General features: G+C 40.3%; 1 protein-coding gene across 2 annotated transcripts in view; it reads right to left on the minus strand.

The window, feature by feature from the left end:
- The window catches only part of UST (uronyl 2-sulfotransferase), a 162,174-nt gene that overhangs the window by 39,550 nt on the left and 102,086 nt on the right, over positions 1-20,538 (minus strand). The window contains exon 5 of one of the 2 annotated variants that reach the window (XM_086626476.1): positions 19,395-19,548. In XM_086626476.1, coding sequence (XP_086482602.1) covers positions 19,395-19,548 — 154 coding nt within the window. Of the gene's footprint in view, positions 1-19,394; positions 19,551-20,538 lie in introns of both variants that reach the window. The other variant, XM_086626469.1, reaches the window with a different exon arrangement.

A 20,538-nucleotide genomic window follows, 5' to 3' on the forward strand; every position in this document is an offset into this window, starting at 1 on the left:
TGCATCACTTTCCAAACCAGCACTGCCAACACAGCCAAAGCCAAGTGTTTCCCAGCCCATGCTATTGTGGTACCGAGCCCCTCTTAGGAGGGCTGCCAGGCAGGCTGGATTGTGCCAAACTAGGTGAGATGATGGTCCTCTGGGGACAACAGCAAGCTGGACAAGTCTATTGGGACACCAGTGGCAGGCTGCAGAGCAGGCAGTGGGCACTTCAGGGAGAAGCTCCACGAGATGGTAGAGCTGCCAGCTAACCAAAACATGGCTTTCTGTCCCCAAACACGCCCTTGCACCAGCTGTGATTTCCCCTTAACTCCTGTGCAGGCTCCACCAGCTCAAAAAGCAACAGAACTCCTTTTCTTTCCCTCCATTGCCTTCAGGTCTTCTACCAGACAAGTGAACAACGCGGGGCTTGCTCGCAGAAATGCCACGATGCCACCACAGCACTGCTGCACTCCAGCTGTGCAGGGCATGTCCCCCTCGGAGCAATGCAGGCAATTTTTAATGACTTCAGTTGCCACATTCATTTCTTTTAGTCATTTTTTCAAACACGGTCATTGCAACGACTGTGAAACAGTCACCAGAGCATGTGGCTGTTTCACCCCAGCACTGACTGTCCCCCTGTGCACAAATACTGTCACAAGAGCCACCTACACTCCCAGCATCTCTTCTGTTGCACCATGAAATCTACTGATGCCAGGGACTTCTCTCTTTTTAGCAACCTGGAAGATCTCACGTAGCAGTTACTGATGAGACAGCAGAGGGGGGCCTTGGGCTTCATCCTGAAGAGGATCTCAACTGCTGCGAAAGAGGAGGCTACAGCTGAGAGACATACAGTAAAGTTAATCTTCTGGTGGGTCCATGCAACAGATTTAGGTCTGCCCTGTGAAGACAGATGCTACAGCAGATGGAGGCCAGTGACAGGATTTTGGGGACTGGAGCAGGAAACAGGGAAGTGCCTGGGGAATCAAATAGCTCAGGATGTGCTCCCCAAAGATGACCTCTTCTAGCTGGCTTTAACCATTGCTTTCCTGCTTAAAGGTCAAGAGGTATGTCATTTTACCTTTGACAAACAGTATATTTGAAAGCTGAGCTAAGGTTTGCATTTCAAAACTAGTTTTCAGTCACAGACAATATTCCTTTCAATTCTTCCCTGTTTGGCATGTCTGTTTTTGAAGCGATACACTTGAAAGCTCTTGAAAGGCTGCACAGGCATTTCACACCTTTGCAGGTATTCAAGTTCCTTTCCTCCACATATTTGTCAGGAGTTGAAATACACTTTTAAAAAAAAAATCCTTGATCTCTAATTCCCAGAAAACGCTCACTATCATTTCTTCAACAAACTGCTCTTTGCCTTCGGCTAAATCATGTATTTGATAAAAAGCAGCAGCAAAAGCAACTAGAGGACAAAGAGAAGAATCCTCCCGTCACTCATACTTCTGTAAGGCCCAGTGCACTGCTAGAGGAGACACTGCAACAGCCTGCACAAGAGATAAGAACATCTTTCAGAAAGTTTCAGGGACTTGAGCAGCAGCACATTGGATGAGCAAAAGCATCCCGTAGAGCCAGCTCATTTGATTCAAGCTGCTGTCCTCCAGCCATCTTATTTAAAGGTTAGTTCAAAACAGTAGCTATCCTGCAATGTGCTCTTACAAATGGATTGGGGTTTTTTCCCCCCTTCAAATAATTTTTTACTACTTATTATCTGGAAATAGACTCTCTTCCCTTCTCCTCTCCCAATTTTTCAGATGCTTCTTACAACCATCACTTCTGTCAGCAAATCCTTAGTCAACCACTCACTTTGACATGTCAGGCTACAATAAAGTCTCTCGCTCACAGATGACTAGCTTTCCCACGGGTGAATGGAAGCCCCAGGAACCAAGGGGCAGTGGCAGCATGCTGTCAGTAGTGAGGGGCTACAAAGACCAATCTGGTGTCTTGCAGAAAGCCCCTGGAGATTCCCTGGGAAATGACAAAAACAACTGGGAGGATAGGACCCTGCTATGCTTTCCTGATTATTCACTGGGCTATTTTTGAAAGGACTTATGAAAAGTCATCACATACGCAAAAGTTCTGGTGAAACAACAGACAGCTACGGACAGAGGTAACGTTCAAGTGCCCATACTTCAGTTCTTCTCTGTACTAGCCATCTAGCTAGGCTACTGCAAGCCAAAAGGCTCCAAAGACATTTTGTTCCCTCTGAGAGAGAGCTCCCTTTCTGGTGTAACTGGTCTGGGTAGCAAGTAACACCAATACGCTGGCTTGAAGCCAGTCAACCACATAGACAAGAAAAAAAAAATATTAAAAAAGTAGGCAACAAAGTTCTCTGCTTTGAAAAGTTTCCAATGTTTAATCTAAATAAACTTAAAGGAAAAGAAGCAATTTTATAGAATCATAGAATGGTTTGGGTTGGAAGGGACCTCAAAGATCATCTAGTTCCAAGCCCTCTGCCGTAGGCAGGGACACCCTGCACTACACCAGGTTGCCCAAAGCCTCAATCCAACCTGGCCTTGAACACTGCCAGGGATGGGGCATCCACAACTTCTCTGGGCAACCTGTTCTAGTGCCTCACCAACCTCAGAATGAAAAATTTCTTTCTTAGATCTAATCTAAATCTACTCTCTTTCAGTTTAAAGCCATTACCCCTTGCCTTATCACTATATGCCCTTGTAAAAAGTCCCTCTCCAGCTTTCATGTAGGCCCCCTTTAAGTACTGGAAGGCTGCAATAAGATCACCCGGGAGCCTTCTCTTCTCCAGGCTGAACAATCCCAATTCTCTCAGCCTGTCTTCACAGCAGAGGCGTTCCAGCCCTCGGATCATCTGCGTGGCCCTCCTCTGGACTCGCTCCAACATCTCCATGTCCTTCTTGTGTTGGGGAGTCCAGAGGTGAACGCAGTATTCCAGGTGGGGTCTCACGAGAGCAGAGGAAAGGGGCAGAATCACCTCCCTCGACCTGCTGCCCACACTTATTTGGATGCAGCTCAGGACATGGTTGGCTTTCTGGGCTGCCAGCGTGCATTGCCGGCTCATGTTGAGCTTCTCATCGACTGGCACTCCCATTTTGTTCGTTCTCTAGCATGGTACTCTCTCTCATGAGCAAGACTGCTATACTTTCCTCTTCTGAGTCTCCAGCTCAGAGACTCGATGGATGGAGAAGAGGCCAGACAGCTCTCCTTCCCTCCAGGCAGGGGGTATTCCATCAGACAGCCATCAGACATCTTGAGAAAGGGTGGAGGGAGCTGCCTGCAAGTGCTCAGGTGACTTGAAAAAAACCTTGGAAAGCCTGGAAATAGAGGGATTTTCTTCAGTTTCATCTCCAGGGAGTGAGTTCTCACCAGTTAACATGTTTAGATCGAAACTGAACTTACCTCTGTACACAAACCAGCATCCAAACGTAAAGGTTTGAGTAGATATATCTGCTCTTATCTATGTATAGTATGACTGCTGTTCTCACAGACAAAAATGGCTTTAATTTGGACAACACGAATGGTCATCTCCTCACTGCCTCATTTCTCTGGGGTGTGCAAAGCATACCACCACAACGCACCACTGAGCAGCTGCAACGCCCTTAATTCCCCACTTCATTTTGTTTCATAGTATGAGATATTTTTTCTTTAATTAAAAAAGCCTGTACTATAAGAGTACAATTATTCAAGAGAAAATTCTATTAGGAAAATCTCAAGAAAAAGATAAAAGTATTTTCAAATGTTAGGATATGAAGGCTGGTTCAATTAAGTCTTCTTGTAATTGTGCACTAATGAGAAACCTGACCTTCTAAAGCTAGCCTAGGGTAGCCTACGGCTTGCTTAGATTCAATTTGTACTATCTTTACATCAGCAAAGACTTCCTTGACTTCTTTTTTTTTCCTGTAGAAGATAATTCTGGGTTTTCTTTGAATTTACTTTCCACTTTTTTTTCTGGCAAAAATACGTGTTTTCCATTTTTCCCCCTGGACCATATAAGCAAATAGGCTGCCAAGTTTAATTCCCACTTTTTTCTTTTTGATGGACTCTTTTGTCTGGGTTAATTTGCCAGCTTTTCTGCCAACAATGTGTTCAGCTCTTCTTCCTGGCATCTTAGCAAGTGAGGCAGCAGCTAACAAAACAGTGTCTTCTGCTAACCATCTACATTTTCATTTAGTGTAGGCATAAATTATTCATTCATATACAAACTTTTTCTAGCATTAACATAGCAGAGGTGATGAACTATGCCCACAACACTACTATTTAGATGTAACTAACATTAAACACATTTGCAGATCCAAATTTTCTAACTTGTAATGATGTACATTGACAAATTAATAATATGATTTCTGAAAACAGAGAAGAAATATATCTATCTGTGTATTTTTTCAAAGACTGGTTTTACCGATTCAAAGAGAATCACTTCAGAGTTGTAAGTAGGCACCTTCTCATTTCATTCTTTTCCATCACTTTTGTATTTTTCACCTTGAACCATCTTAGTACGGGAAATATATGAAAAAAATAGGAAGAAATTATGCCAAAAAAAGGGAGAGTGCCTGCCAGCTGGAAGACATGTATAAGCATTAAATAACCATCCTGTTACAGAAGGCACAGATCCAGGGCAGACCAAAAATACAGCCCATTATACTGCAATCAAGAATGAATCCTAGTGGCAACTAACAGCAGGGAGACAGTACATCTGCTAATTCTGTTTACTAACACCTCTTCATAAAAGAACCTGGAAAATTATAGTCTGCTCGGATGATGACCCTTAATAAAGTCAATTAGGCATGGCATATATTCAATTCTGCAAATGCTGAGCAGGAAATGACCCCCACCTCAAGGACTTCTCAGCCTCTCTAATGCAGCGCTGCTGGATCCTAGCCAACAGATGCCTGTGAGAAAAACAGCAAGTCAACAGATAACATCCAGCAATTTATGTTCACAGATAAAGTTATTCTATGACAGATGACAGCCTCAGCCAGGACCTGACTATGAGGTTGCAGTCAGTGTGCTGGAAGGGGACAGAAACGCAGCTGGTGGGTGTGGTTCCTCCTAACAGAATGGTCTCAGCCTACCTGGCGATGCAGCACAGCCCTGGCTGCCGCCTGTCCTGGCAAAAAAGGTTGCTAGAGAAGACATAGGGCATCGAGAAGCATTCTAGTCCATCCTTTGCTAAGGGAGAACTAAGTTTTAAATCAGAGTTGTCATTCGTCTGGCCTGTTCATAAAAATGTTCATATCCACTCTAATTCATACCAGTGCTCTACTTTACTGCTCCTACTGTCAGAAAACCTTTACTAGTATCTGATATGAAACACCTTAATGTAATTTAAGGAAACTCCTTTTTGTCTTAATCTTGATGAACACAAGGAATAACTGGAGGATATCTGCTTCATAGCATGTTTTTATTCATCTGAAGATGTACATTTCCCTACAGTGTTTCCTTTTTAAGACTGTCTTCTGGGCTCTCTTCAATTTCTTAGAAGTCCTAAACCAGAACAGTTTTAACTCAGGTTTTTTTCAGCCCCAAGAAAAGCAGAAAAGACCCTGCCGATAGCTCACATAAGATCTCATCTGAACAAGAGAGTGCCATGGAAGGAACTAAGGAATAATTTCACGTTTCTGGCTCCCGGAACTCGGTGTCTTCTGTTTGACTTGAAATGCTGCAGCCCAGAAATCATTTGTGCTACACATTTAAAAAAAAACAAATTGGAGAAGACACAGACGAAATAATTGTATAACACCGCAGATCACTACCTCTCTAATACACCACTCTGTTAATGTTAAGCCTTGCTGTCCAGCCAAGGACATTCTAATACTAAGACTCGATGTGTCCTAGATTGAGAGCAAGTTCTGCTCACAACTGAGCGGTGATACGCATTACAGATTGCTCAGAATGAGAAATTGTGCCACAAAAAATACCATAGGAGATGTGGGATGCTTTCACATATACACAAGGGCCCTCTAGAGAGGACGTAAGTCAGGAAAAAAAAAAAACCAAAAACCAGTCAATTGAAGTGACAGCCAAAGATGCTTTAGAAAAGAAAAGGACGTGCAGAAGATTGCCAGAACCAACTAGATAACACTATAATGAAGAACACAACTAGTAAAGAGAAGAATCAACACTAGCAGAGAAAGCTGTGCCTCTTCAACTTCCAACAGATCTTTGCTTCAGTCACTAAAGATGTGATAAAGGCAGTCCAGCATTCCTAAATTCTCGGAAAAAAACCAACAGAGAATGGACAGATAAAGGATAGGAAGCTAAGGACAGGAATAAAATGGCTAGTTCTTAGTGAAACAAGACACTGAGTAGGATTGCACAGCTTTTGCACTGAGACATCTCTTGTGCATAACAAAGAAGGGTTAATGGTGAAGTAGAGCATTTTTCAGAGAATATTAATGAGAGCAGATAAGAAATCTGACCTCAGGGATTTGTATAAGTACCCTGTAATGCTGATTAGGCAATAAAATGCTGGAAGAAATCAAGTGCTGGTAAATGCATAGATCCTGGCAGCAGGATACTCTGGACGACAAAGGTGTAACTGGGTTTAAAAAAAAAAAAAACCTAACACAACAGCAAAAAAAAAAAACCCTCAAAAGAATAATAGTAAAAAAAAAAAAAAGAAAATATATTCATAGAAGAAAGGTCTATCAAGGGCTATTAAACACAGATAGGGAAGCAATGTCTGGCTTAGGAAATCGGTAAGCTGAAGAATGTCAGAAGTTGAGAGGACACTGGAGGGGAAGCAATCCTTTAGCCTCTCCCCAGCTTGTACTGTCTTCCCTGGCTGGGCTGGATGGTGCTTATGTCTCAAGAAGGTCATAATGCATAAAGTTCACACCTTTACGTATGACACACAGATATCACAGGATTTAAATGTTTCAAAACATGGCTTTGTTTCTACAATACAGGAAAGCCTATTTTAATAACGAGATGTTTCTGTAGTTTCGTATTTTTTTCATGTCTTCTTTCCCAGGTCAAATGTTCTCATTTCTTTAAATCCTGGCTGCATGCACAGAAATTATGCTCAGCAGATTTTAGCCCAAATCTCAAAAACACAAATACTAACAGAAACACATTTAAGTTCTATGAATGCCACATCATCTTGGAGCTAGCATTACACTTTTTAGTTGAGGTCCACAAAAAGTAGTTTTAACAATATAAATGTTTAAAAGGGGCTTATTAAAACAAACATCAGAGTTCTGAAATGTTAAAGATGTTACCGGAGAGAAGCAATCCATGAGCCAAAGATAAATTAATTTCATTGGCGATGAACATTAAATATTATTGTTCTCCTACATCCCATCAAGACAGAGGCAGAGCAAGCACGAGAGATCATTTCGCAGAAACATATTTTCACAGAACTTCATGTGACAAGAATTAGGGATGAAAATGCTTACTTTCTTCAATACAAATCTTCAAAATAAAAGAGTGTATACATGGAGAAGGGAAGATATACCACAATAAATCTTAAAAAAATACTTCAAGCTTCAAGAAAGTAGTACTTCTTTTAAGTATTAAGCTTCTGTCATCTGCAGATGCAGCAAAATTTTCACTAAAGAAAATGAACACTGGCTAGCTGATGCATTTTAAAAGTTTTACTTCAACATAATGCTCAGTTGTAGCTTAGACTATCTGCTATTACGAATTCCAGTGATACAATTCCCTTTCACTGACACTAAAGGGAGAGGAACTGTATCCAACAGCTCGTGATGTGCACCTGAAATATATATCTAATCACATCAAGTACATTGCCCAGCAAAAAAGGAAAAAAAACCTGCTGCTGACCTCTCCATTAAAAAAGAGAAAATATATGACGATCATCACACAGCACAGATTACAAATTTCTTTGGTTTTGCCCATTTTTCTAAGTTAGATGATAAACCTTGAAAGCACGGTACTGACTTTTAAGAAAAACTAAATGGCTTCCTTATAGCAGCAAAGTCTAAATGTCTTCTATGTCCCCTCGACCTATCACACCTGGCACTCTACCACAAGCCTCTTGAATGGTGATAAAAGAGCTACAAGCTTGATTTCTGCACTAATTCTGCTTTCTTATCAGCCTTTTGCCCAGCATTGACTGACTTTGAAACTCTCCATCTCTCAGGGCTGAAATGCAAAGGGAGCTGCAGAGCAGAGAACACCACCACACTGCTTCTGCGTGTGGCTTCCCTCCTGCTGCAACTGGGGATGGTTTCTGCTCTGCTGTCCCTATCTAATTTCCCTATTTATAATCTTCCCCCTGCTGAAGAGCTCTAATGCTTTTCTGGAAAATTACTAATACTTTGCATCATTTGCAGCACCGCCATTCCGAACAGCAGCCACAAAACGAAACAAACATTGATTCCACTTTTCAGTTTGACAAGACTATCACTGTATTGGTAACTCCTAGTATTTAAAAACTCCTAAAATTTCAAGATTCAGAGGCATAATACATGTTCCTATTTGCCTCCTTTTTATTTTTGAACCTCGCGTCATCTGCTGAAGTTCTTTTCTACAATCATGAAAAGCAAAACCATGCCTCCCTCCCCACATGGGAATCCAGAATCTCTCAATCACCTCATTCCAGGTGCTATGGCTTCAAAATATACAGCAAGTAACAAGATCAATTATAAAACCATGGAGGTTAAGATCTCTGCGAGAAGGAGGGGAAAAGTGTAAAATATGCTTTTTTGCTTCCCATTTATCAAACACATCATCTCTTTGGATTACGTTCTGAAGAAACAGTTTTATTTTTTTTCCTTCAACCATTGACAGGTAATTTAGTTTTGTTTTTTTCCTTTTTAAGAGAAGAGAAAATTGATTTCTAAAAAAATATCTCATTTAGCAACTCATATTCACCATGGAAAGTTATTTGCCACCGGTTAGTGGATTTTTCCCCAAGAAAAAGGAAATTACTCTTGACAAGCTCAGTTATGAATAGTGGCTGGCTTTACTTGGATCAGAGTTCATAGGAAAAAGCTGTGTTCAAGGTAACATGACTAGACTCTGTTTCAGTAATTCACTGAGCAGTAGGCAGCTTTACTGAAACAATGGCAGTCCATTTTTCAGAGTCTGGAACAACAAATAATGAGCTAAACATCCTTTGTTGGTGTTGGATTTTTTTTTTGTGTTTTGATTTTGATTTTATGTAAAGCTACTATAGTTACAAGGGACAGAGGAGCTTTGAAAATACTAGTCAACAAGAAAAAAAAAAGAATGCTTAGAATAAAAATCAGAAAAATTGAACACTGCTTTTGCTTCAAAGGAGCATTTCCCTACCTTGTTCATGGGGAACGTATTTTCTCAACTGAAGTGGAAGGCAGTAAGTCAAGAAGCTGTGGAGGCTTGACTGGCTCTGGCTGGTGGGCTGGCTGGGAAATGTCTTCCACCTCCCCAGTGTGGACATCCACCCCAGCTGTGTCCCAAGAGACATTCAGGCGCTCTGCGTGCACTCTGGTTACCAGGACGTGAGCCTAGGTGCTGACAAGAAAGGAGTACTCTGTGCTCCAACAGGCCATGGGGTCCATGTGAGCTGGGACCAGGACCAGGCACAGGATTTTACTCTGTAGCCTAGAATAAACCCTAGAGACTTCAGAAGAACTAGGGTAAACTAAGTCTTGAGTATGCCCAGGCACTGAATGTCCCTTTTTTTCTGCAACATCCCATCTCCGCTTCCATGTGGTTTCAACATAAACTATTTCAGAGTCTTAAAAATACAGAATTCACAAGTGTGACCCAGTCCTTCTGCAGTCAATGGAAGAGTCCACACCACTACCAAAAAATTACACAACAGGAAAATATTTTGTTGACAACACACACCTAAAGCCCAGGACAGCCTTGGATGCTTTTATAAAAAAACATGGCAATCCCTCACCACACCAGCTGTGCGCCATGGCCAGGCAGTTCTCCTGACCCCACCACCCTGAATTTTCCCTGCCATCCACCACCTCAGAGCTTCAAGCTTTGCTTCAGCTAATAAGTTTTAGAGATCAGGATTTCAGTTTATTTCACTTTGCTGGCAGTGCTGACAGCCAGAAAACTTAAGTACAAACCACAAAAAGGAAAGAGGAAGGAGGATGACAGACAAGAAATAAAACGGGCTAATAAATTCCGTTTTACTCTCACAGGTTGTCAGTTCTTGCACATTTTGACACCTACAGAGTGAAGTGAGTATCTGACTGCTTGAAATTACATTATCACGCCACAGTCTGGACAAGGTCAATATATCGGCAATAAGGGGAGGGCTGCCCATCTCTGCTCTTCCTTTATCAAGAGGATTAAAAGGTTCTGCAGCTTCCTTCCTCAGCACACTGCCAATAGAACAGTTTTCTTTTAAGGCAGTTATAGCATAAAGCAACCAGGAAAAGCAAACATCTCTACTTCTAGCAAGGAGTGTACTTAGGAAGTTATTTAGTAGGGTTTTCTAGGGAAGGCTGCCACGATTTCATTAGACAAGACTTCAAAACATTTTTTAATTAAACATGAGTACAATACCAAACATTTCAAAAAGTCAGACTACTTCTTCTAATTACACACGCACATACACATATATAAATGATTACATCATATTGAAATATTTGCTGGTCGGTGCCCCATCTCTGTTATTTAGGCCATGTATAAAATGTAACTTTAAAAATATTAATTTTAAAATTCATACTAACAGAAGTTGAAATTGGAGGCATTCTTTTCTTCTGGATGATAAAACATTGCAGTTCTAAAAATAAATCTATTCCAACTTTAGACAAACAAAATATCAATCAATAGCTAGTTTTACTTGATGGCTACTAAAGACTACTCTCCAGCTTCACAACGCACAAGAGGTTGTAGACTATGCACTGAAGATAACATTCACATCACACATTCTCCTGCTTCCATTTACCTGCAATGGTTATTTACCAGCTAATAATCATTAAGTCATCACTTACTGGGAACCATGTAAGTGTTGTCTCCTTAGATGCATCTTCCTGTTGCTTTCACATTAACAAAACACATGAGAACTGAAAAACGCGACTACCCAAATCGAGACTTACAAAAACTATCAAAACAACTGAAACTCATCCATACTGAAACTACTGTACATCAAAACCAAGAGACTTCCACTTTCTAGAAAGCATGCACTGAAAAATATATCTAAACCCACTATCTTCAGGATTTTCCCATCTTCTGTTTTGGTACCTTCACTATTAGCAGTGCATAATGTAGAGTTGTGGATGCATTTCATACTTTAAATGTATTCATATCTTAGCTTTTTAAGATAAATCTGAGAACAGTCATGATTATGTTAATAATTAAGAGCTTCGGTGCCAGTTTGGGAATTACAGAAATTCATTTGATTGGCATAGCTGTAAGACAACAAAACCTTAGCCACTGTGGCATAAACCCAAGAACACTCAATTGCTTTAAAGTCAAGATACAATACATTCAACTGCAGATGTCTATAATGGTAACTGATATAAATCAGCTAGTAGTAGAATTCATTTGTAAGCATGTAATTACAAAGTTTACTTTTGAGTTACCCAGAGCAGTCACTAATTTCAGAAAATCAGTATGGGCTATAAGAAACATCTACCGTATGCACAGGACCCTTTTCTGGGTACCCCCAAGGCTCCAGCTATGTGCTTACCAGAGATTTTCCAGTGAAGAGATCTTGCCTTGGTAATTAATAGCCCTTGAGAGCTACATATTTACTCTTTTTAAATAGAGTAGAATGTTTCAGTTGGAAGAGACCTATAATGATCATCTAGTTCAACTGCCTGACCAATTCGGGGCTGACCAAAAGTTATTAAGGGCATTTTCCAAATGCCTCAGACACTGACAGACTTGGGGCGCTGACCACCGTTGAAGCCTCTTCCAATGTTTGACTACCCACTCCGTAAAGAAATCTTTTCTAAAATGTTTCCTTTTTGAATGCATGTAAACTTCTGTTATCCACAACAATGTCCAACAGGGACTTCCACAGCTTTATTACATGTTGTCCAAACTATTGCATCTTTCTGCGGTTTCCTGAATCTGGCAACTGCCCATTCCAGTTGGTTATACGTCTTGCACTTCAACAGCCCACAAGCAATCGTCCTTGATGCAACTTTTACATGTCTCCTGAAAATTTGACTTCTTCCTTTCTTTTGTTTACTGCTTCCTCATCTGAAGAGTCCTAATCTATTTAGTCATGCCTTGCACGGACGTTATTCCATCCTTTTATAGTTGCTCCTGACCATTTCTGAGTATTTTCCAGTTCTTCCAAACCCATTTTGGGAAAAGGAGGTCACAAATGAAGTCAAATGCAGCCACGCTACACATTTATACATAATGAGGTTCTCTGGTTTGTTCTCTATTGCTTTTATTTCCCTTTTTTTGACTGCCACTAAGAACTAAGCCGATGCTATGGTAGAACCATTCACCACACACACAAGATCTCATTCCTTACTGGTAACAGTACGCTGAAAACACATTGTTTTCTATGTGAAATAATTATTATCTCTTCCCCTCCTCCCCCCAAACAGTTTTTTCATCTTCACTGAAGGCAAGGCTGGCTTTTATCCCTGGGCTACACAAGAATGTTCCTTTCTGTTCTCGCTTCAATCTCTAAAAATACATCTCGTGAAAATACAACATAGGTATACTCTCTTAAACAGTTTACTCGGCTTTAGAAGGCCAGCATCAATATATTAAGAGTATTTGTTCTGTGTTTGGGATTTTCTACTCTACAAATAATAGCTTCCTATAGAGAAGCTGGAGAAAACTAGTTCCTCAGGCTACCAGAACACATAAAACCCAAAAAAGAACACACAAGATAACATCCAGAGCTATCTCGTATTCATGCCCAGAAGGCACAAATAACAGATTTGACAAAAATCGCCACAAAAATGAAGATTCATCATTCTCAACTTACTTAATACAGCTAAGACCCTGTAATACTGTTAAGTTTAAATAATATTGTGGGTAGTTAGTGCCTTGGGACTCTTCTGCTAGTTGGCTTCTGGTTTCTCTTGTAGCTTCTTAACATTTGCAACAGCCAGAAATTTTCGGACCGGAACAACATTGCATGAAAAAATACCTCATGTTTTTACATTCTGAAGCAAAATATTGTGGTTATCCTGTACCCTGACTCCATGAAAAAGAATGCAATACAGAATGATACCATTAAAATAAAAGCATGGTATTAATAAAATCCAGATCTTCTAATCTTTGCTATTAATGTAAATATATATATTATGAATTACACAAAAGATTTTAGTGCTGCAATCTTAACCAATGGTATATCATTTATTTACTACGTTCAATTTACTCAAACTAGTAAATGAAAACAGATTAGGGAGGCACATTTTCTTGCTCTCGTATAATTGCATAATGCTGCAATGTTTGGAATGCAAACTCTGCAGGGGAACATTAAAAAATATTGGTTTGTAAATTAAAGCCACTGAAAAGTAAATGTCAGCCATGAAAACATTTCCTTTGATATTACATTTTATAAGTTGTTTAATAAGTCCCTCCTCCAGCTGAGGTATGAATAATCATTAACTTCGTGGTTCAATAAATTATTAATACAAAATGGGAGAATCTAAGGGAAAGATGGTACTTCAGAGCATACATGGCAGATGAAGAATTACAAAAATGGGCCAGAAATTTTGCTGTGAAGAGTTAATGCAGTAAAAAGGAACAGCTGGAGACTATTAAAAGCACTCATTAAAGGGAAGAAGCAGCAAACTGTTCTAATTGGGTCAGCTGACAGGTGGCTGTGCTTCAGCACTGCCCTCCCAGCAGCAGAGATTGATGCTACTGTGTGATCCCCAAACCAGATCTACAGCTGCAAAGCTGCACTGCAGCTCAGGACACTCTGTAGGGTGTCCAGTGACCATTTCAAACCATCTCGGTGCCGATATATAACAAAGGGAGCAGATGACTACTGTATGTACGGGAAGTGAGTTAGGGAAAACTCTGAGGGCACATAAAATACTTAGTCCCTTAACTACAGCTCAGAACCCAGTAACTGGAAAAAGTACTTTATTTATATATTTATTTTAACTCCTTAGTATCTGGTATGCACTGCATAGATATAGGCAAATAATTTAACCTCTACATGCCTCAGATTTCTGATCTAAACAACGTTAACCAAGTTCACCAGACCCTCCCCAAAAGTTCCAAGGTTCAATTAATGGACATGTGTAGCCCCTTTTGAGGTTCTCAGCAGAAAAATCCCGTATAGAAATGAACTATCTACTTCCCCCTCCACTAAACCCGCAGGCAGGCAACTCTCCTACTCACTTTTTTTATACAGAAGCATACACACAAAGTGACAGTTGGGAAGGGAGGCATGGACTCCATAGTCTCCTTTGGAGGCCATGTGCCTGGCAGAAAAGCTTCAAGAAATGTAACTAAAGTCAGGAAGGAGAAAGTTCAATGTGTCACTACCGCTGAAACTTCACAATACATTTAGCCATGGTTAAATATTTTTATTATCCAGATAAAGGCAGGAACTAAGACAGCTAACTGCCATCAGAAAACCAATGCAATTTGGTAAAAAAATACTTTTCACTGTAGACAGAAATTTGGCGATAGAATTAATAAAATTGGTTAAGTGTATTTAGTGAAAACTGTTATGTTAATGAGAAACTATATAGTCATAAAAGGAAATTCTTAATATTCAGCAATAAAAAAAAATTGTTCTACAAAGTTTAACCATTCAGTTTTTTCTATAATTTTGTTTAAACTTTCTGAAATAACCTAAACAACATTGGTTTAGCTATTTAGCAAGAAAAGTCAATCTTTGCCACAGGAGAAGTCCCTATTATTGTAAGGAACTTGATTTGAGTCCCCTGATGTCCTTTGAATTTTACTTCTCTTCTTTGCAGTAATTCAAACACACTTTTTACAAATATTTTACATTTAATTTAAAAGACAAAAAGACAGATGCTCCTTTATGGGATTACTTGCATGAATAATCTTGAGCATAACTGAGGCTGAATATTGTTAGAATATTTTTATTTTTAGCTGAGAAAAGCACGTGTATTTTCAGAGATGAAGTTGAAAGACTATGCTGAGCCTGACAGAGCTGCGTTGCAAACTTAACCACTAATTATAATGAAAGTCTGAAATGTCTTATAGGTAGGTGACAAGTTTTTCATTTACTGAAAAATCTTATTTTCACAAAAACTCTCTCTTCTGGCAAATTAGCTCGAAGGTGTTAAGATCTTGAGTAAGTTAGGAGCCATGCTACTCATGAGCCCAGAGATCAGAACTGCATATAACCAGATTTCCTGCAATTCAGCCAACAATACGCAGCCCACGCTGCTTTACACGCTCATTCAGCCTTAGAGGTCTTAGATCACAGTTTTAGAAAGTATTAAGGAAAGATGAAAACCCCACACATATGTTTTATATTTAATGTCTCACGCTGCAATTGTAATAAATACTAGGTAATTGCTAACAAAACTTCTGGAAAGGAGAATTTTTAACACAAAGCTTTTAGATATTTATGACAGTCCCACTCTTTATCAGGACTGCTTCCTACCTTCTGCACTTTCAAGCCTTAAACTAAATTGTCTGGTGCATATTTTTCTTTTTTGCTTAGTACCAGCAGCACTAACAGTTGCGCTGATAATGGGTTACTTGCTGTGCTGAAGCATATTTACTCTAAGAGCTCTAGTTAAACCTGAAACACGTTCATTATTAGAGATTTAAATTAACTTTTGTGAACTTATCTCACCTTACAGGACCATAAAGTAGGGCAACTCTCACATGAGCGTGCTTGAGATTCAACCTGAGGTGTTTGCCACCATTTCAGACCATTACCTCTCTGCCATATTCCAGGCTAATGTGCTGCCACAATTTATTTTGAGGAAGTTTGGCAGTGATCTCTAGGTCGCTGACAATAAACTCAGGCCAGTAGAGAAAGCACCAGGTCTGGGCAAGGAGCTGGCTGATCTGGGTGGAAAGTCTCACATTGCAGCAGCTGTCTCTGCTGTATCTGACTCGTGAATAAAAGGCTTGTTTTCTAACCCGGCTTTCAGCTAAATTTTGGTAAACACAGACATTTACTGAAATGTTTAAAACAATTTATCTGACTCCTGAATGAATGGTTGTTTTCTGTGGAACAGAGTCAAAGCCTGAAGCTCTATTCAGAGAAAATTTCAAATGATCAGCAAACGGTGGAAATTTCTGTCTCCATTTCTGATCTTTGCAATGTCAGCACTTCAGATTTTCAAAGTTAAAAAACAGCACCCAAGGTACTACAAGACTTCAAGGGTTTTTTTTTCACCTCCCTTCTTTTCTTAAGGATCAGAATTCAGAGGAGGGAATGCCTCCATTAAAGATGTCACAATCTGACAGCCAAGTAGCAGTTAATTGGATACAAAATCTGATCTTAAAATGCCTTTCTTCCCTTCAGAGCCCACTTTATGGAGGTGCTGAGCTCCTACACTTTCACATTGTAGATTCTGAGAGGAAATGCACACTGCCCTCAGCTTTTCAAGGGAGGAGTCCAGTGTTGGCAGCTATTGACAAAGATGCCAGGACAGTCCAGAAAGGTTCCCGGTTGCCCACAGTATCTTCCAAAACATGGCAAGCCATCTTGGTGGCAAGCCAAGATGGCAAGCATCATGGTGGAGAAAAGCACAATTAGCCCCTAACACCCTAGTTTCAAAGAATGTACATTTTTCCTCAGGCAAACCTGTCTCTCCTGGTAAAACAGAAGAATTACATTTACAGCTTTCCCAGTTTATTTTGTAAGTCTCTAACCGCTGTCAACACAAGGCTTCTCAGGTTCTTCAGCAATGAGTTCAATGAGCAGTCAGCAGTTTTGTATTTTCCTAGCTGTTGATCTGAGGCATGGTGGAAGAAGAAAGGTAAAAGCTTCTCGCATCCTCCCCCTGCCTTCACATATCTGTTCACAGTCAGGCACGCTTCATCCCAAACGACCTGGGTTTAACACTGTGATCAATATAGAAACTATTTAATATGCTAAATCTAAGCTCATCCTTTAAATAGTCTTAAATAGTTTTAGATAGAAAAAAAATATCAGGGAAGAATTGCAAAAGGCATGAAGCCAGCAATCGGGCAAGCCATCAGTTGTGTGCTAAAGGGCTGCACTGCCTCATGCTCAGAGGCAAAATCAGCTTCTTACTTTCTTCACAGCTAGATCAGGCAATTGATTCAGCAGACTTCTGAAGCTACCATTCCACAAAATCCATTACCTGAGTTTTAAAATATATGCCAGCAGATTTCCTTGCACCGCTGAGGAAAAGATTAAAATGCAGTCATGCAATCTATTATGTGGTTGGATAGCACAAGTCTTAAAAATGCTTAACATTCGGAATGAGTGGCTTTTGTTAAAATGAATTTCACTGGCGGGTGGCCTATATGTTACTGTGGCAGGAGCATCTGCCCTCTTTGAGCAGTGCGAGTGACAGTCAAAGTCTACCAAGGAGGGATGGAGGACAGATTCCAAAAATGTTTCCAGGCTTCTAACACCAACTTGCCAACAAAACGAAAAAGCAAAGAGTGTTTTTATAAAGGGATGCTGATGGTGCCTCAGGCTGACGAACTGCCTTTTGAACAAAATGACTACTGACCTCAGATAGCTACTTTTTATTTCCTTTTAGTTATTGCTTTTGTACTGATCTGTGTATGTATATATGTACATGTGCATACAACTAATAAATTTCTTAAAAAACATCCTAAGGCAAATGGAAATGCAAGGTGATTTCTTTCTATTAGTTTTTCAACTGACACAAACAACAGGAATTAGATCTATTCATTTCAGTTCTGCTTGAAGTGAAATTTCACTGGCTGTACATATCACATCTTAAACCGCACAGGCGGTACAGAATTATTACCAGCTTTTACACAGCCAGTCAGTCATGAGAGGTGTCAATCACTGCACGTTCCATTTCAGATGAGAACAGGCACTCAGAGTGAAGTACAGCCTGTACCGCTCATTTTTAACATTTTCAAGAAAGAAAATGTGACAGCACTAACAAAATAACAATGTAGTAGAAAACCCACCCTGCCTTCATTTCTGCAAACCCCCTGTCCCATTGACAGACAAGAAAACAAAAGTCCATCCACACAGCACACAAAGCTGTTGGGACTGCATTCCAGCTCTGCACACCTGGAGGTCAAAACCTGCTCAGCTGACACAGGGACCTCTTTGGTATCTCTAGATATACAGCAATTAAGAAACTCTTTGCAACACCATTGAAATCAGCTTATATCTGTATAGCAGAAGTCATTATTAAAATTTAAGGCTATACAAAGTAACACTGATAGCCCCTCCTCCTTCGATTATTGATAATTTACAAGCTTCTCTGTTCACAGGGTTTTGCATGACAAACAGTAGTAAAGCACAAAAGAAATCAACACAGCCCTGTCACACAGAAAAATCCCAGCCCTCCTTGGATCTATCTGACCTCAGCTAGTACTGAAACGTGTCGTGTGGCAGTCATTCAGAGCTGTGTTCTCTACAGCTCGTCCACACCCCGTCTTGTACTCTACTGCCCCTCCAAAACATTGTCAAAACATCCTCTCTCCCTCTGTTCTCCAGAAGCCACATCCCTCTCTCGTTTTGACGTTATGTCTGGCCTGCAACATCTCACAGCAGATCACCAAGCTGTCCTGTCACCACTGTGTCATTGAACCCTCCGCAGGTTCAAGTGTGGCTGAAGGTAGAGCCCAATCAAAGCGGATCTCCACGATAGAGAGGGTGAGAATTAATTTCACCTTTTTGTCTTCTTAGGGAGGTGTCAGTGCGTATGCAGAGATCAGTATCAAACAAACCGACCACCTCCCTAGATTCTGTGTTTCTCATTCAGCGTTTGTAGAACCACCTACTGCCACGCGACCTTGGTCTGTGACAAAGGCTGACAGGCATCAGGATTGTTCAGCAGTTGTGAAAAATTAAAACTTACTATGAACAGCTTATCCAGCATTTTTGCCACCTTCTTAATCCAAAAAAAGCAACAAAACCCAACTGAGAACTGAGATCAGAGCCCTGGTATAATGAACACTGTGCACAACTTACCAGTAGGAACATTAGAGGCTTGGGCTCACTGAATTGCTCCATTTCCCAATTCTCCTCTGAGGCTGAACAGTTACAGACATAGTTTCAACCTAAAAATCTGTCTGAATATTCACAGTGATAAATATGGGCAGAATTGTTATGTCTAATCACTACACAGTGCAAATCCAACTCGGTACTAAGGATGGTAATTCAATGGTGGCAATCTGGGACTTGCTGTCAGCTTATAGAAGATCAAACTGCATCACTGAATTCATCAACACCACTCTACGTACTAAAGCTGACCAAACTAAGGTCCAGGCAAGACAAAGACAGAGGAAAAAAATGCAAGTCAGAAGATGCCTCAGTCTCCCACTTTTCAAGCATCCAGTTTGAACATTAGCCTTACGTAGTGATGCTGGGAAATCAGTAATCAGAGTCTTTTATTTCAACATACCAGGTATCTTTCCTCCTGCCTCATGCTGGGGGTACGGATCATGTGATTCTGTTCTCCTCTCCAGTCTCCGAAACGTCGAAAAAAGTAGTTGGATAAAAATCGATTAACAGGATCTCTAATAATATTGATGTACACCGGCTGGTCTCCTCCAAACCTGGTGAGAAGAAAAATGGGTGAGTCTCATCAGAAAGTTTCGCACAGGCACACGTGTCCATCTTTCATCTGAAATGTTTTCAAATTACTCTCTACAGAAGTTCAGAGCTTTTACAAGGCCAGGAGAGAAACTGCGAAGCTTACAAGTAGTTACCAAAACTTTGTAAAAGCATGTAATATCTTTTTACGATGAACAGTAAATATGGCATCACATTGAGCTACACGTGTACCACAAACATTTTCGTTTAAGACCATTTTTCTCACTGTGTCAAAAGTTTTGCTTGAGTTCTCCTTGCTGTTTTCAGATGAAGAACCTTCTGCAGCTGAATGTGAGGATGAGTATTTTTTTTTTGAACACTCACTTCCCATCTGGGAAGTCATTTCAGAGCAGGCACCACCTAACACTAACTGCCGTAAGGCAGCCTTGGATCAAGGCAAGCGTAGTAACATGCAAAGGATTTGCAGCATTCAAACTTATTTTGAAAGGCTTCCTTTGGATGAACTGACAGATATGCCTGGTATTTCCATCTTTATATTTGCTGGAACTTGTGTAGATCTCCCTTCCCTCACCCCTAGTTTGCACCAATGGCTGGATCTGAGGTTATTTCATGGTTAAGCAATGCCTTATCCTTGTACTGCACTTCATGAAGATATTTTTATTTTTTAAGGTCATATGAAATTTCTTTTTGAAGCAAGAATTTAAGAACCAATTTCAAGTACACACATGTCCAAGGAAAAGTAAAGAGTAAAATCAGCTGTGACCAGGCTGCGCACAAAAGCGAAATGCAGCACAGGTACCTACAACTTAGAGATGAGATGATAAACCAGAGTAATATCATCGGCTTAATTTTACCCTCTTGTACAACTCCTCCTGGTAGTTAACAACAAACATCTTCAGTTTAATAGGTGGGATACAAAAGAGCAAAGGAGGAAAAGGGAGTTTGAGAAGGCTTGTAACTAGACTGTATTTTCACAGTATTAAAATATTGAC

The sequence above is a fragment of the Tauraco erythrolophus genome, chromosome 2, assembly GCF_009769465.1.
Source record: "Tauraco erythrolophus isolate bTauEry1 chromosome 2, bTauEry1.pri, whole genome shotgun sequence".
Classification (NCBI taxonomy): Eukaryota; Metazoa; Chordata; class Aves; order Musophagiformes; family Musophagidae; genus Tauraco; species Tauraco erythrolophus.